Source organism: Ambystoma mexicanum, chromosome 10 (genome assembly GCF_040938575.1).
Source record: "Ambystoma mexicanum isolate Mex_15411 chromosome 10, UKY_AmexF1_1, whole genome shotgun sequence".
NCBI classification, from domain to species: Eukaryota; Metazoa; Chordata; class Amphibia; order Caudata; family Ambystomatidae; genus Ambystoma; species Ambystoma mexicanum.
Genome location: NC_090932.1, coordinates 1,574,434,222 through 1,574,450,232, shown reverse-complemented (window position 1 = coordinate 1,574,450,232; position 16,011 = coordinate 1,574,434,222). Strand labels below are relative to the sequence as shown.

General features: G+C 49.0%; 2 protein-coding genes across 4 annotated transcripts in view; one reads left to right on the top strand and one right to left on the bottom strand.

The window, feature by feature from the left end:
* Positions 1 to 16,011, bottom strand: part of LOC138492605 (THAP domain-containing protein 2-like) — a 530,416-nt gene that overhangs the window by 362,975 nt on the left and 151,430 nt on the right. The gene's annotated exons all lie outside the window — the stretch shown is intronic.
* LOC138492606 (D-dopachrome decarboxylase-like) overlaps positions 1 to 16,011 on the top strand; it is a 63,477-nt gene that overhangs the window by 12,772 nt on the left and 34,694 nt on the right. The window contains exon 2 of the mRNA XM_069619896.1: positions 6,986 to 7,161. Coding sequence (XP_069475997.1) covers positions 6,986 to 7,161 — 176 coding nt within the window. The remainder of the gene's footprint in view (positions 1 to 6,985; positions 7,162 to 16,011) is intronic.

Here is a 16,011-nt window from a genome sequence, read left to right as displayed (position 1 = left end):
GTTGGTAGTTCTATTGACTGGTTTACATGAAATTTCGAGATGAATTTTGGTGCAAACCTTGGGTGTGTGCGTAGAACCACCTTATCCTTGTGAACTGTTACGAAGGGGTCTAGTACAGAAAGAGCCTGTAGTTCACTTACTCTCCTAATGGAGGTGATAGCTATTAGGAAAGCAGTCTTAAGAGTGAGGTCTTTAAGAGTTGCCTTGTGCATGGGTTTGAAAGGAGGGCCCATGAGTCTAGAAAGTACCACATTTAAGTCCCATCCGGGAGCTGGGTTAGCTATCGGAGGGTGTATTCTCTTTACCCCCTCCATGAAGGCCTTGATAACTGGTATCTTCCACCACGACACTTTAAGTTGGGAAGTGGTGTATGCAGAAAGTGCCGCTAGGTGGACTTTAATGGAATTGAACACTAGACCTGAATCCAGTAAATGGGTCAAGTACAGAACAATGTTAGTGGGAGAGCAGTCAACAGGGTTGATGCTCTTACCTTTACACCAGATGACAAATCTTTTCCACTTGCTAGAATAGCAGTGGCGAGTATTAGGTTTTCTGGCTTCCCTGAGGATGTCCATACATCTCTGCGGGAGTTGTAAATGTCCGAATTCTATGATCTCAGGAGCCAGGCTGCTAAGTTCATGGTCTGAGGGCATGGATGCAGTGTCCTGCCCTTGTCCTGTGACAGCATGTTGTACGGGCAGGGAAGTTTCACTGGGGGAGATAGGGACATCTCCATCAAGTGAGCGAACCATGGCTGCCGGGCCCACATTGGGGCCACTAGTATCCTGGTAACCTGCTCCTGGTGCATCTTGTGCACCACTTTGTTGAGAAGGGGAGTCGGGGGGGGGGAAAGGCGTAAACAAATTTCCCTGACCATTGAATCGACAGACCGTTCCCCTTGGACTGGTTCTGGGGGTACCTGGAGGCGTAACTTTGGCATTGTGAGTTCTCCAGGGTTGCGAACAGGTCTATTTCCGGGAATCCCCATTGCGTGAAGACGTCCAAGACGATGTCTTCGTGCAATTGCCATTCGTACTCTTCGGGCAGGGGGAAGTCTCTGCTGAGTTTGTCTGCTAGCAGATTGAGTTCCCCTGGTACATGTTGTGATAGTAGGAACATGTTGTGTTTGAGAGCCCACTTCCATATATTCTGGGACAGCTTGGACAGTCCTGGAGAGTGAGTGCCCCCTTGCTTGTTGAGGTAGTGCATGGCTGTGGTGCTGTCTGTGAGGACCATCACTGTCTTTCCTTGTAAGTGTTCCTGAAAGGCTTTCAGTGCTTTGAACACCACTAGTAGTTCCAGCAGGTTTATATGCTTGGATGCTAAGCTCGGAGTCCACACTCCGTGAGCAGTCTGATGGGATAGGTGAGCCCCCCATCCTGTAAGGGATGCGTCTGTGGTTAGAGTGGCTTCCACTGCGGGTGTGGCAAAAGTTTTCCCTAATAACAGGTTTTCTTTTGTCCACCACCGTAGCGAGAGAACCAAGGCCTGCGAGACCACCACTAGATCGTCCCATTGTCCGTTGGCCTGACACCACTGGCTGTAGAGCCACTCTTGCATTGGGCGCATGCGCAGGCGCGCGTGAGGTACCAAATAAATACATGACGCCATCATCCCTAGCAAGCGCATTGCTTTGCGTACCATCACCTCTCGACCTGCCACATAATGGGGGATCTGAAACAGCATGTTTTGGACCCTCTCGTTGGAGGGGAGGACGAGGCCGTCCTTTGTTCGAATTAGAGCCCCTAGGAATTGTTTGATTTGGCTGGGGTCTAAGCTGGACTTCTTTTCGTTGATGGAGAAGCCCAGTTGGGACAAAAGGTCTACGGTCTTTTGGGTATTGGAGAAGCATGTTTCGTAAGAATCCCCTGTTATGAGCCAGTCGTCGAGGTAAGGGTATACAGGGATGGATAACCTGCGCAGGTGGGCCACTGCCAGTACTTTCGTGAATACCCTTGGTGCAGATGCTATCCCGAAGGGTAGTACTCTGAACTGGTAGTGTTTGTTCTCTATCTTGAACCTGAGGTATTTTCTGTGCGCTGGCAACATTAAAATATGAAAGTATGCATCTTTCATGTCCAGTGTTGTCATGTAATCCCCCTGTGATAACAGTGGGATTACTTCCTGCAAGGTCACCATACGAAACTTTTGTGGTTTGACAAACTTGTTCGCTGGGCGCAGATCTAATACAGGGCGCATGGTTAAGTCCTTTTTGGGTACAAGGAAGTACACTGAATAAATACCTTCTGTTACCTGAGATAGGGGGACAGCCTCTATAGCTTCTTTTTTCAGTAGCTCTTCTACTTCTTGAAGAAGAATAGTGAGGTGTTCCGCTGTCATGCGTCGGTTCCGTGGGGGTCTGTACTTCGGGGAACCGTTGAATTCGATGCAGTATCCGTGGGCTATGGTGGATAATACTCAGCGGTCTGACGATATTCCCTCCCATGCTGAAAGGAACGATGTTAGCCGGCCCCCGACCGGTGATGCATGGGAGGGGACCCGAATCTTCGGGTCATTTGTTGGTATTGGGCGTGGAACCTTTGGGGCTGGAGCCGCGACCTCTTCCTTTGCCACGGCGTTGGCCTCTTTGACTGAACTGGGTGTTGCTACCCTGGTTAGAGGGCCAGTTGGTAGCAGAGCAAAATTGCTGTTGGTTTTGCTGCTGGCGTTGGCCACGAAAGGAGCGTCTATTGCCATAGCTGCGTCTGTTAGGGGGCCTAGAAATTTGGTCAAGAGTCTTGATGGTATCAAACTCTTTCTTCGCATGTTCTAGGGCCTCATCAACTGCTTTCCCAAACAGATGTTTGTTCTATGGGCTTATTTATCAGGGAAGCCTGGGTTTCCGGCTTAAATCCCGAATTGCGCTGCCAGACATGGCGTTTGAGAAGTATTCTCTGAACCAGGGAACGGCCAGCCGTCTCTGCAGCATCTAAGGAGTTCTTTACGATGCCCTGGTTTACAAGAATTCCCTCTGAGATTATAGCTAACAGGCGTGAACGCAGGGGTTCTGGTGCGTCCTCTGCTTCGCTGCGCAGCTTGCCCCACTGTGCATCTGCGTAGCTAGCTAGTAGGGAATTGTTATTTGCAATCCTAGTTGAGAAGGCGGCGGAGGTCGTGATTCTCTTCCCAAGTGCATAGAGCTTCTTGCCCTCTTTGTCAGGTGGTGCATCACTAGTGGATAGTGGTACCCCCGCTCTTTTTCTTGTATTAGTAACTACGAGGGAGTCCGGAATAGAATGTCCTCTGATGTACAAAGGGTCAGAGGACGAAGGGCTGAAGAGCTTTTCTATCCGAGGGTTGACCCCTCTGACTAAGGCCGGATTGGAAAGGGAAGGAGTTATTCTTCTCTTTATAGAAGCCAGGAGCGGAATAGACTGACTAACAGGGGCTTTTTCTTTAATAACTTTCTCTACAAAGTCTATGTCAGGAAGAGTCTCCCCTGTGTCTATTTCAAAATGCGCTGCTGCCTTGCGCAATAGTGCATTAAGTGAAGGTTGGTCATCTATGGGAGAGGTGTTTCCAATAGGTGAATCCTTGGGAGGAGAAGGGTGAAAGACATCAGGGTCTGAGTGCACTGATGGGGATTGCCAAGGCTGTACTGATGGGGATTGCCAGGGCTGCGAGGTAGCTGTATCTTCTTCAAAAGCTCCTGCACTAGTGTAAGGATCTTCTTCAAACCCCTCTTCCTCATGTTCTTCCTCTCCACCCAAACGCTCCTCATCTTCCTGGAGGTATTGCTCCTCCTCAGTGAGGTCATATGCGTCTGTAGAAGGGGGGAAACAGCCTAGGAATCTTGACCCTAGGGTCATCCTGGGGCCATTCTCTTGGTCTTTTGGGTGTGGGTGTGGGTGGGTTTTGGCTTCCCAAAAACCTTTCCATTTTCTCCATACAAGAATGGAGTCTTTCAAGGGTCTCATGGGGGACCCCTGAATAGTCTAGAGGGGGGAAATCAGTGTCTTCACCTTCAAAACGCTTGGAACGCTCCCACAACGTCGAAGAAAGGTTTCCGTCGCCCTCTGAAAAGCCCTCCGGTAGTTCAGAAGTGCCCTTAGATGAAGGGGGCAGTTCCTGGCTACTCTTGCGCTTTTTCGGCGTTTCCATAGCTTTTTGTGCGGTATTCGACATTTGTTTCGTCATCCGCTTACGCTTCGGAAACAATTCTCGCCAGGCTCTCGACAACGAGTTTGCCAGTAGAGGGCTCTGGTGTCGACGTTGCCTGCGTTACGCGTTGTTCCTCGACGGCCGCTCTATGGAGCGTTACGTCGGATGATTTTGAGGTAGCGCCCGTGTTTGATGAAAGCCCAATCGCTGGTTGCGGCTGCGTTTGCGGGTGGGGCTTGAGACCCTTACGGTCTGAGGTAGACGCCGGAGTGCCCTGCGTCCCCTTCGGCGCTGATGGATCCTTCGTCTTCGACGAAGAAGAGCCGTGGGTTGTGTGCTTAGGCCTATGGGGTCTATGTGCGTCCTTGTCGCCGGGGTGTTCATCCCCATAAGCAGGGCGTGAGCCGAGCCCGTCGGGGCCGGGGACGGACGTCGCGGAGCGCGAGCGCTCCTTCTGGGGGTTAATGACTTCCGTAACGGACGTCGAGTTATCACCCTCCTCGTCACTTTCTGTAACAGCGGCGGCGGGTGAGGATACTGACTTCGACATAGCGTAGTCCGCCCACCTCTTAACTTTTCGTTCTTTAAGAGTTCTTGGTCTCAAGAGCTTACAGGCTGCGCAGCTGTCCTCCTTATGATCGAGGGGCAAGCAACGATTACAGAGCTTGTGTTTGTCCTTCCAAGTGTATTTGCCCCTACAGCGTGGGCAAAACTTAAAAGGTGTCCTCTCCATAGCTGAGGCAATAATAACTGGTGATAACAACCCCAAGGGAAAGATAGGGGAGAAAGAAAGACATTCTCAAAGAGAAGATAAAAGTTCGAACCCCCACTCTCCCTACTGTATGTTGGCCGGCGAGGCCAGGCCACGTGTTTGGCAGCGCCGAAGGATCTCCTCCGTCTCTTCCCCTCCGTCGAAAACTTGCTCGTCGGAGAAAAGCTTCACAGCTAACGTCGAGGGGAGGGATCTTTAACAATATAATAAGTATAATTAAGGACCGAGGTCCGTAGTAAGTATTTGCAATGTCTCTCTAGGAGCTCCGCGTAAGGCGACCAGAAGCTGGGCGGAAAAAACAATCTGAGGGACCTTGACGCGTGAGGGATTGTGGGTACAACGCACGTCACTATAGGGATAGTGTTACAGACACGCCTTGTCGACGTCCCCTTTTTCGACTACGAAAAACAAAATGCAATACTCCGCAGTGACCACTGGATGTCGGACCTATGCACAGCATGTGATTCTAAGCAGATTAACAAACATCAGAAATATATATATCGCTCTCTCTCACAGGAGCACCCCGAACCTTCACACTGGCACCCATATACACCAGTCCCAATGCATTCATTCATATGCGAGCACTTACAGACATCCTCTCCATAAAACAGATACACAACCTTATACACTCCCATGCATGCATGCACACATACATGCATGCAAACAAAACCTTTTTAGTTTAGGCTATTAGGTGGCAGAGACACCTATAAGCCGAAACTATTGCATTAGCGTACACATGGGGAGAAATGGCATACAAGATGAGGCACAAAGTTTTAAGGTGTTTGGTTGTTTGCCCACCCACTGACTGTCCATGGCCATGCTAATCCCTATGGCCATTACCACCCCGTTCCTGCCCAAAACAGCTCCTCATGCAAACTCTTTGGGCTCGCTTTAATCAAGCCGTACCATCAAACTGTGCACTCAAAGTGTCTGCCAGTCCTTTTCAAAGCAGTCTTATGATGTTTAATAACTTAATTGGAGCTGTACACTCTTGTCTGGGTGCGCCTTCAGCCACTCGATGTATTAGCACTGTGCGTGTCCTTCACTGAAGACCTGTTAAAAACCAGCATTTGGCAAAGCCAACCGTGTTGGCTTGTGTACAAACATATTAGGCATTTGCCAGGCACTGTTATTAGATGCCCAGGTACTAACACCATTTTGCACTGGCTACCGTCAATGCCCAGTTAATACCACTACATCAGTGCCTGGCAAGTCTTTCCCATACCTATACAAAAGCCGAACTGTTGGCATTGCCAATGCTTGTTTTCTTACCTGTTTCTCTCCGGACTGCTCAGGACCTATCCTATCTATGCCTCTGCAACTCGCAGGCTATTTAGTGAATGCTTATTATTGGAAGTGTGAGCCATCTAAAAGGTTTGCCCGGCAGGTAAGTCTTTAACTTCAACATTGGGGGTCTAATGATATTGCATTGTCAGTCCTTTGTCCTCTGCCTCTGTTGGTTTTCTGCTGCCAATCACGTTAATGACACTTTTCTCATCTCAGAGAGTTGCTCACTTTTAAAGTTTAAAAGTGAGTAAATAAACTGCTCTACGAGGTGAGAAATTCGACAGGCTCTTGCTGTCTGAGCCAGAGCTGGGCGTCAAAGGTCTGCTGCTTCAAATTGGGAGGGCTTTAGCCCTCCCAAGCCCATGCCTGGCACCGCCCTAACTCGCTTCTCCCTCACACTACAGTAGAGCTAGGCTAAAAAATATATAAGCAGACATTAGTACAGGAAGGAGGGGTAGATCCGTGTATCTCTGGGACATTTACACATGCCAAGGGAGCCTCTTTACCACACTGTTAGGCCCACTTCTACAAACCTACCATGAGTCACCCTCACTAGAAATCTGTCACACTCGTGGACATCCGTGGAGTTTTACACCTGTGATTCTTTCTGTTAAAAAGGTAACTTTACAACCAAAATCCCTGACTGTCATTTCTGTGGACTCTCGGGACTTGATGCATCTGCACACCGACGCTCTTAACCAGCATCCGTTCCCAACTAGCACTGCTGTAATTACAGCATACTCTATGGGCGGAGTGATAGGAAATGAATCACAGAGGGAATCCCCAGCCTTTGGTTGGTTACACTAAAGTGTGCTGTCTTTTCAGAAAGTGAACGTGACCGTGAGGAGCGATGTGACAATGCTGATTGGTGGATCAGAGGAGCCCTGCTTGCAACTTGCCATCTCTTCCATTGCCGTGGTGGGGACTGCAGAGCAGAACAAGGAACACAGTGCCCGCTTCTTCCAGTTTCTCACAAATGAGCTCGATCTCCCGACTGAGAGGTAGGATATACCCACCACTATCCCTGTAGTGCGGTTTGAGGGGGTTGGAAGTTGTTATTAGTGCCACTGTAAATGAAAGGAGGCCAACAAGTAACCCAACTACATGGCAGCATGGATTTGTAAAATGCTATGCTTGTGAAGAGTATGTTTAAGGATGGCCTTTTAGAACACTGTACTGAAGGCAGCCAAGCAAACCCAGTCGGCATGGATCTTCATTCTCCATATTTAATCATCAACCTGGAAGCTAAAAGTGCGTTGTATTTTGAGCAAAACCCAGTTTTGTAGTATGTTGCATTTGGCGATCACGTCATGTAGTTGGAAAGAAACTTTTTTAGAATGGCTTTGCTAGTGATGGGACAGTACATGGCTGTAGCGAATCTGGGGTCTTTCCGTTTTCAAAGCATCAGGGAAGATGCTTGGGTATTTTATTTCTTCGTATTACGTGGTTCTTTTGACAGTCTGGGTTAATCTGGTAGGTCGTACGAATTATATATTGCAGTGCAAAAATGTTGTTAAAGCGACTTTGTGGTTGATGCCATTTGTGATGTGCTGTTAGTTAGTCTGAGCAGTACCTAGCAAGGGTGTGAAATATGGCTGTATAGCTTTCCATAACTGGTGAATTTTTTGGTTTTCACTTTGGCGCTGCAACCATAACGCCCCTTTAACAAAGATTTTCGTCTGAATTGCAAAAGTTTTTATTAGAGCAACTTAACCAGATCCTCCCTTCTAACAATGTTTTTTTTTTTTCACCGAATTTCAATTTTATTAAGTAACTGAAGCAGTTTCGTGATCTAGCACTGTATATAAGTTACTAATAATTCCTCTTTAACATATATGAAAGAATTATAAAGCTCTTAACGTATTTTTTGAAGCACATGCTGATGTGTCACTCGGAGCAGCATATGCTGGGGATGCAATTAATGGTTGAATTGCATGAGCCTTGACCATGACCTCTGCCCCACTAAACCCACCCTCCTTATCCAATAGAACCAACCTACAGCCTGTTCAGTGTCCAATATATTTCCCCCCTCCCCCAACCCCTGTAATGGCCAGTGGCGGCAACGCTGGTACATGGGCTTCAGCCATATTGCAGGCCACACCAACTAATTATACAGCAGTAATTGGGCAGAGCTAATTAACCATAATGCAAACATTTTTACTATGTTTTTTCAGTGAATTCCAACGATTATTGTATTTTTTTTATAACTGAAGATGTTCCCTTCTGTTCCAGCACTGTATGCAACTTATCAAAATGTATTCAACTATCGAGTTCTTTTAACATCCATTTTGCAACGCACATTGATTTGTGTCACTTAAGCAACATGTGCTGGGGATGCAAGTTATAGCTTAAGTGCCTGGGCATGAGGTTCAGCAATGCCTCGGGCCCCACCAAGCCACCCACAATGGCCACTGAACCTAGCCTGAATTCTAGTACAGTGCCCACTGTATACTATATTGGGTCAATTTGCCACTGGCCACAGTTTAAGGCCACAGACCCTCGGACAGCCATGTTGCAGGCCCTGCTAAGCATCTCAGAGTAGACTTTGGACCCCCAATAGCAAGTCGCTGGTGGCCGTGGCTGGTTCTCACTATTTCTTTTGTGTACCTACATTTGTGTACCACTTTTGGAAAAAATAAAACACTAGAAGAATAAAGACCACATTTTTTAAACGCACACTTTCGGGACGGGGCCGAAGATCCTCGCGCAAATTGGATCAAATCAGTCCAGCGGATCATTCCTAAGGCGCAAGACCACTTTGTTTGTTTCCCATTCAAGTCAATCTGAATTTCTAACATTTTGGGATACCCTCCTACCATTTCTTTCTCTCTCTGGAACTGCCTCCCTGGCCCTCTAAGACTTGAGTCGGACCTCCTTAAATTCCAGAAACCTCTCAAAACTGCTTTCTTCCTTTCCCTTCCCTACTAACCACCCCTATGCCACAGAGTCTGACGGCCTGATACATTCATGAATCTCACAGGTTACCAGGCCCTCTGCCCAGTCTACACCACTGCACCAGTACCCTCAGCACTGCCCCAGTGGTCCCTTGCATGGTGGCTGCACATCCCACTCTATGGGATCGCTCCCCCAACACTATGCCAGTGGACTTCTCCCTGGAGCCCATTGCACTTCCCTCCTGGGTTCACCACCACTTGCCCATCCCCAATTCTGCCCCCAACTTCCCTTCGCTTGCACGTCTGAATGCCACAAGGCCTAGTATGACCATATTTGTATACTTACTGAACTTTTGCAATGTATTTACTCCCCTTGTTACCACCCCGCCCCATATGCCGTGTGGTGCTTGGAAACACGATTTTGTTGAATAAGCGCCTAACAAATGATCGATAAATACATCCCTATATGAAGGCACAAAGTGCCACTCTAAGCCTCCCACCTCCGGAGAAGTATCCCTGTGACCTAGCGATGGGGCTCTATGCACAGCAAAGGCAACATTCTGCCGCACAACAGCCGAGGAGGAGACATTGGAAGCGGGTCTTCCGCGCCAGGGTCACCCTCAACTTCATGGCCGACGCTGACCAAAGGTATCTCTTCCTTACACACATCATAGACATGTTGCAGGAGAGGGGGAGTGATTTGCACCCCACCACCGTGTGTTCACATTTCATTGGGGCACATATGAAGCTCCTGGCCGCCTTGCATTTCTTCGCCACTGGCTCATTCCAGAGGACCAGTGGCATCCCTAATGGCATCTCACAGGCCATGCAGTCAAGCGCCCTTCCCAGGTTGTGGCATGCATCATATCGAGCAGCCAAGGCCGTGTCCACATGCCCTCAACAAAGAACAGTGGCACGAGGATTTTAAATGGCGCACTGTACCCCTAGCCCCCGCTCATGTTGTCGGTGCCATTAACTGAACCCATGTCACACGATGCCCCCCTGCACTCACCAATGCATACATGTACAGGAGACTGCACCACTGGCACTCCTGGCACTCCTATCTACTTACAACTGGTCTGCGATGTCAGTGGGCTGTTCATGGATGTGTATGCCGATTCCCCGGCTCCTTCCACAACAGCCGCATATTCTGGGTCTTCATTGTTTGTGCGCAGTTTGAAGCTGAAGGCTAGCGCAGTTTGAAGCTGAAGGCTACGGGGACATATGGCTGATGGGTAAGTACAGAAACTCACATACATGCATCCACACAAAGATGCACAGCCACATGACCATCACAATGCTTGCACACTATCGCTGGATCCACACGCATCCAACATGAATGCACACCCATTGGCACGGACACCACTCATGTCCTTCCTCACGAAATGCATTGCTCCCCTCCCTCATGAAACCCAACAGGTGGCCCGCCAGTACACAACAGGCAAGGTACAAGACCGCACAGAGGGCCACCGTTGAGTGGTCCATAGGCCTCTTGACGTACCGATTCAGATGCCTAGAACACTCAGTGGCGGGTGGATATCCTCCTGTACAGGCCACACATTGTGTGCAACATACATGCCTTACATTTCAGTGTGCAAAGATGTACATGCAGGCCTAGTACTTGACGTCAGGCCAGAGCCAGGCCCCAGGCCACCGACCCGAAGGGGGGTGGGGGGGGCACAGTTTGATAGCAGCGTGAGTGAGGTAGCGGCTGGACCACCTCTTCACACAAGCACACATGCTGACAGAAAGAAATCGTGACTGCAAACGAAATGTTGTCTGACACTTACCTGCCTGAGACTCCCATAGAAACAAACATCTGGCAATGCCAACATATAGTCAATATGCACATCCCCACGCATACAGCCCTGTACTGCACGACCAAGCAAGGGACAGATAACAAACGACCGTTCTGCCACATCAGTACTGCACATGCCGAAAATTCCATAGATGTGAAACACTTGGTTAGCAGGGCTCAACGGCAACTCCACTGTACACTGCAGCACAGAAACCACCATGTACCCCTCTGAAGAATCGGATCCAGCATTAGTGTCCACACGTGCACAGACACCACCACAAATGCGCCCTATATTTCGCACATGACCACTCTGCATGTCGTACCCACAACAATGACCAATTTCCCATGGCACGACTACGAACAGAGTTCAAACACCCCCCAGTGCTGTGACCAATTTGTCACACTGGAGGACCAACGTGAAGACCTTGGCTGACTTGACATGCGTGTAAAGTGAGTAAACGCCATTCTCCGGCTAAACATCTGCCGCCTTCCATTCATCCAGAAGTGGCAATGGCAAGAAAGCAGTAGGCCACACCCACTCCCAAGGCAAGAGGCAAAAGGTACACTGGGACACAGCAGTGGGCACATGTTGAAAAATGCATTACCATATTACGTGGATGCTGTGTGATTATGCACGGTCGTAACCACAGCCACATTGACATCATGTGCACACATTGAATCTGCAAGGCAGACAGCCCATCATCCAAAATTGCAGCTTGGGATGCACAGATTTTGGACCATGATCTGGTGAAGTGACAACCATCACCCAAGGAGATGCACTGGTCCCACTAGTATAAATTCAGAAGGTAGACACCACATCAAAGCAATGGGGGTGGGGGACACTGGTGAGCAGAGTGGATTTCAAAAGTGATATTATAATGAATGGTATGATCCTCTCTGCTAGGTTAATTCCTTCAGTTTAGTACAAATGATTAACTGCAGTAACACTTTACCTCTTAGCTTCTGCTCCTGCTTCTTTCTCTCTCAATCGCTCATCTATGTTCCTCTCAACAATCCTTTGTACCTTCTAAGAATGTTCTCTACTAGCATTATAATCAACTGTGCTTTCTCAAATTAACAAACAGACGGAGGATGCACTGTCATTAAGGCCTTCTAACCGCAAGCTAAAACTAGCAGAACGTCAGCAAGTATTACAACGTATGCAACCACAGAGAAAACACAACTCATGATGACACTACATCGCTGGCATTGAGGGAAGTGATTGTGAGTTATGGTGGCAAACTATAAATGCTGATGCACACTGAATACCTGCACCACATGGCATAAGAGATTGGGGGGAAAGGGCACTACTTGAAACAAGGTTGACACATCAGAGCGTCCACCCACACTGTGGCAACTACTACACTTAACCCACATAATACTCTACTCCAACAAACCCACCCAATGCGGACAACACCTCTTCCCATATGTGAGCCTCCAACATCCCGCCACCCAACACGACAGCCTGTGACCAACACAGCACCAGTGTGAACATCAGTGTACCTTCATTACCTGATGTAGGACACTGCCACACACGCCTTGTAAAGCTCCACAAAGCATCCACCAGCAGGTTGGAACAGAAAACCTGCATGAACCACAAGGAATAGCACATCACTCCACAATGCCGCTTGTACCCACCATCCCTGCATAGCCACTCGGCATGCACGTGAGAAGCTGCAAGTAGCCACGTTTGCGCAAAAGCAGCACCCACCATGTACGACACGCAGACATGTTCATTGTGCCAGGGGCGAGTGTACCCTTTATTGCAGATTGCATCACAGAGGTAGCACGAGCGTGTCGGTCACCATGCATAGCGCTGCATGCGGGCAAATCAGTATGTACATGTCACTGCACTATCGACAATGAGCTGCAAAAGGGCAGGTTAATGGCAATCACTTCTCAGAAAAATCCCTTTTCTGGGACGAATATATTGCAGTGGTGACAGACGGCAACAATGTATCTAGACACAGGAGAGGGAAGGCACAGTGAGAAGCCAAACTGGGATGTGAGGCACCATTTCCCCCCCCCTCCCCACCCCCCCACTCCCGCAGCTTGCAGCAAGATGCACGCATAGTCAGGCTAGAATAAAAGTGTGCTTACATCCGATGTAGGGGTCCTGAAGGCTAAACATCTGTCGCAATCCCTGCCCTGTGCACGGGTCCGACGCAGTCCCTGTAACACATAGTTGTATGTTCATGCAAGAGCTCACACTGCACAGTTTTTCATCGTGGGACACAGGTACACACATACTGCACATACCCACCTGTACTCCAAATGAAGAACAGCCTTATGTCCACGGTACACCCCTTCCAGACCCTCTGTGCAAAATACTAGCAATATGGAACAGGGCGCCCATATTCACTCCTGACCCCAATTCTAATTAGCCATCAAATGTACAACTCCCTCTCCAATAAGCAGGCTCCTTCACTGTTGCAGAAGAGCCTTTCTACCCACAAGGGTGCTGTAAACCAGGCCCCATTCACCTTCTCGCCATAGCAGACAAGTCCAAGGGCAGCGTTTACTCCCCGGATGTAGGCAGGCATGGCAGATGTGCACAGGAATGCATGGGACCTAACAACAACCTGCCCCTCATCCACCCTATTAGAATACCATGTGCATGAATCATCCACGTGGGAACCTGACGTTGCTGCACGTAATGCCATGTGTGGACTTGATGCAAGTTGATGATGACCCTATGGATAAACCCAGTAATGGGCAGACCACCACCATGGTTGCAGATTCCACTTCTAGCAGCTGCATGACCTGTCGTACACATCGATGGAGTGAACACACTGTCTCTGTTGCAGGACTACTCACCTGACATGCATGCAGATGCGCTTAATGACACCTTCTCTCTCACAAACAACTCACTCCCCCCCCCCACCCCTATGTGCAGTATCATTCTCCACATCCTTCCATCCACCACAGCATACATGGTTACAAAGTACACAGACATGACAAAATGTCTGTGTGGATGGCACGTGAAAAAAAACATATATTCAAAAGTACAACATGGTGCACACGAATACGGCCAGGGAATGAATGTATGCAAGGGTGAGTGCAGGTAAATGGAACCTACACAGTGAAGGTGGAATCCACAAATGAAGCCAGTGGACACAATGGGGAATATGAATAACTAGCACTGTTATCCCTCTGACCCCTCACATTCACTGCCCACCCTACTCCCTTAACCCCCCCCCCCATGACTAGCACCCCAACCTCTGCTTCCTTCACCCCACCATTGAAGGGCCACTGGCTTGGCAAGATGGAGGAAAAAGAGGAGGACCTGCTGGGTGGTGTTGCAGGAGTCGTCAAAGTGGCAGAGCTCTTGGGGACCTCTGAGGTGAAGGGGCTATCTATGTCTGCGACAGATGTTGTTGCATGACACGGGCAGCAGCCTTGATCACCCTCAATGCCACTCTGTCCGCATGCAATTCTGCTCTCAGCCCTGCAATGTTGTCCCTCGATGCCCTCTGTTCCTGGGACCGATGCTCCCTGCTTCCCTCAACTACCTTTCCACCTCCTGCAACCCCACCCTGATGCCTTGCAGGACCTTCAGCAACGGTTCATAGAAGTCCACACTGCCACCTCCAGGTGTGGGGACCTGAACCATGGTGCCATCTGGCTGGTCCCCTGACGGTGCAGCGGTTGCTGGACACTGTTGGCTCCTGTGAGGCAGAAACCTGTGCAGTTCCCTTAGGGACCACTGCAAAAGATTTAGGACTACAGGTGGTTGGCAGTAAACCCAATTGGTAGCAGTCTGTACCACCCAGATTTACCTGGTAGCTGTGGCTGAGCAGTCAGACTTCTCTCAAGATGAGTTAGGCAGTATATAGAGTATACACAATACGGACAGAGATACAGTAGCACAAGCAAACACTGACCAGAGCTTTGGTGTAAAAGTATATAATTATTTATTTAAAGACACACTTGTAAATTACACCAGCACAAAGAGGTAAGTAAAATCAACACAGTCACTATTATATATATATATATACATATATATATATATATATATATATATCACAACCCTAATTACTTATTGAACAAGTCTTAATGAGAAACACCACTTATTTTCAGACAGAGGTGAGCGCTTAACGTAAGATGGCACTCTTAATAACTTTTTAAAAAAGGGAGGGAAAAAGGCAGAGTTATGAAAGCACACAAATTTCAATACTTTTCAAAGAACCACAGTGAGGCAGGTTTGGCAAAATCTACTGGAGAGCAAGGAAGTTCAAATGCCAGTCCCACTCTTAGAGAGAGCAAGCGAAATGTGTCCAGGATCACACAGTGGGGTTATGCCCAAAAAGTCTTTGTAGAAAGTTCACAAAAGATTGAGATCAAGTCAGGAAAAGTTAGTTAACAGGTCCCAGGCTAACCCAGGTTAGAAAGTCGAGGATTTACTGTCACCCCGAACGATCTGTCGCAAGGGAAGCCAGGCGGGACACAGTACCTGAAAGTGGGAAAAACGCTCCAGCGGGGGCAGTTGTTCCTTGCAGCGGTTGCAAGTCGGTGTTTCGTCCAGAGGAAGAGGAGGCCGCGACGTGGAGGAAAGCTGAAGGTCGCTGCGCTGCCAGGGAAGAAACCAGCCGAGGAGTTTCCCGGTTACAAGGTACCACCCTTTTCTTCGAAGTAGTGGTAAACCGTGGTATTCCGGTTGCCGGGGTGCTTGGCACGGGCAAGGTAGCCACGAGATGGTCCAGGAAGGCGAAAAGACGGGCAAACTGGTTATCCCCACCAGTCAAAGGAAGAAGACTCCGGACTGGAGATCTCCTCTGTCGTCGGGAAAAGTGGTGAGACGGTTCAGCAGGGCTCCACCGGTGGCGTCATCGTTGCAGGTCGGCTCGGCTTCTCCCTCCTCGGATTCTTTAGGTCCTGTGGTGACTTCTCAAGTTCCAGTCCCCAAAGCCCTGCTTTTATGCAGAAAACCCCCATTCATTCAGCCTAGCTGTCACTCAAACATGCGGCTCACCACTTGGGCTGATCACACAAGAGTGCGACTTGAGTTGCCGAGGCAACTCGGTCCAGGGTGCCTAAACCCACTCCCACACCCCCTGTGGTACCCAGACAGTGGCACCACTTTTGGAGGCTTCTGTGGAGAAGCCCGCCAAAAAGTGGAACAAAGCGCTCGACTTGGGTTGGAGTCACAGAAGCGACCA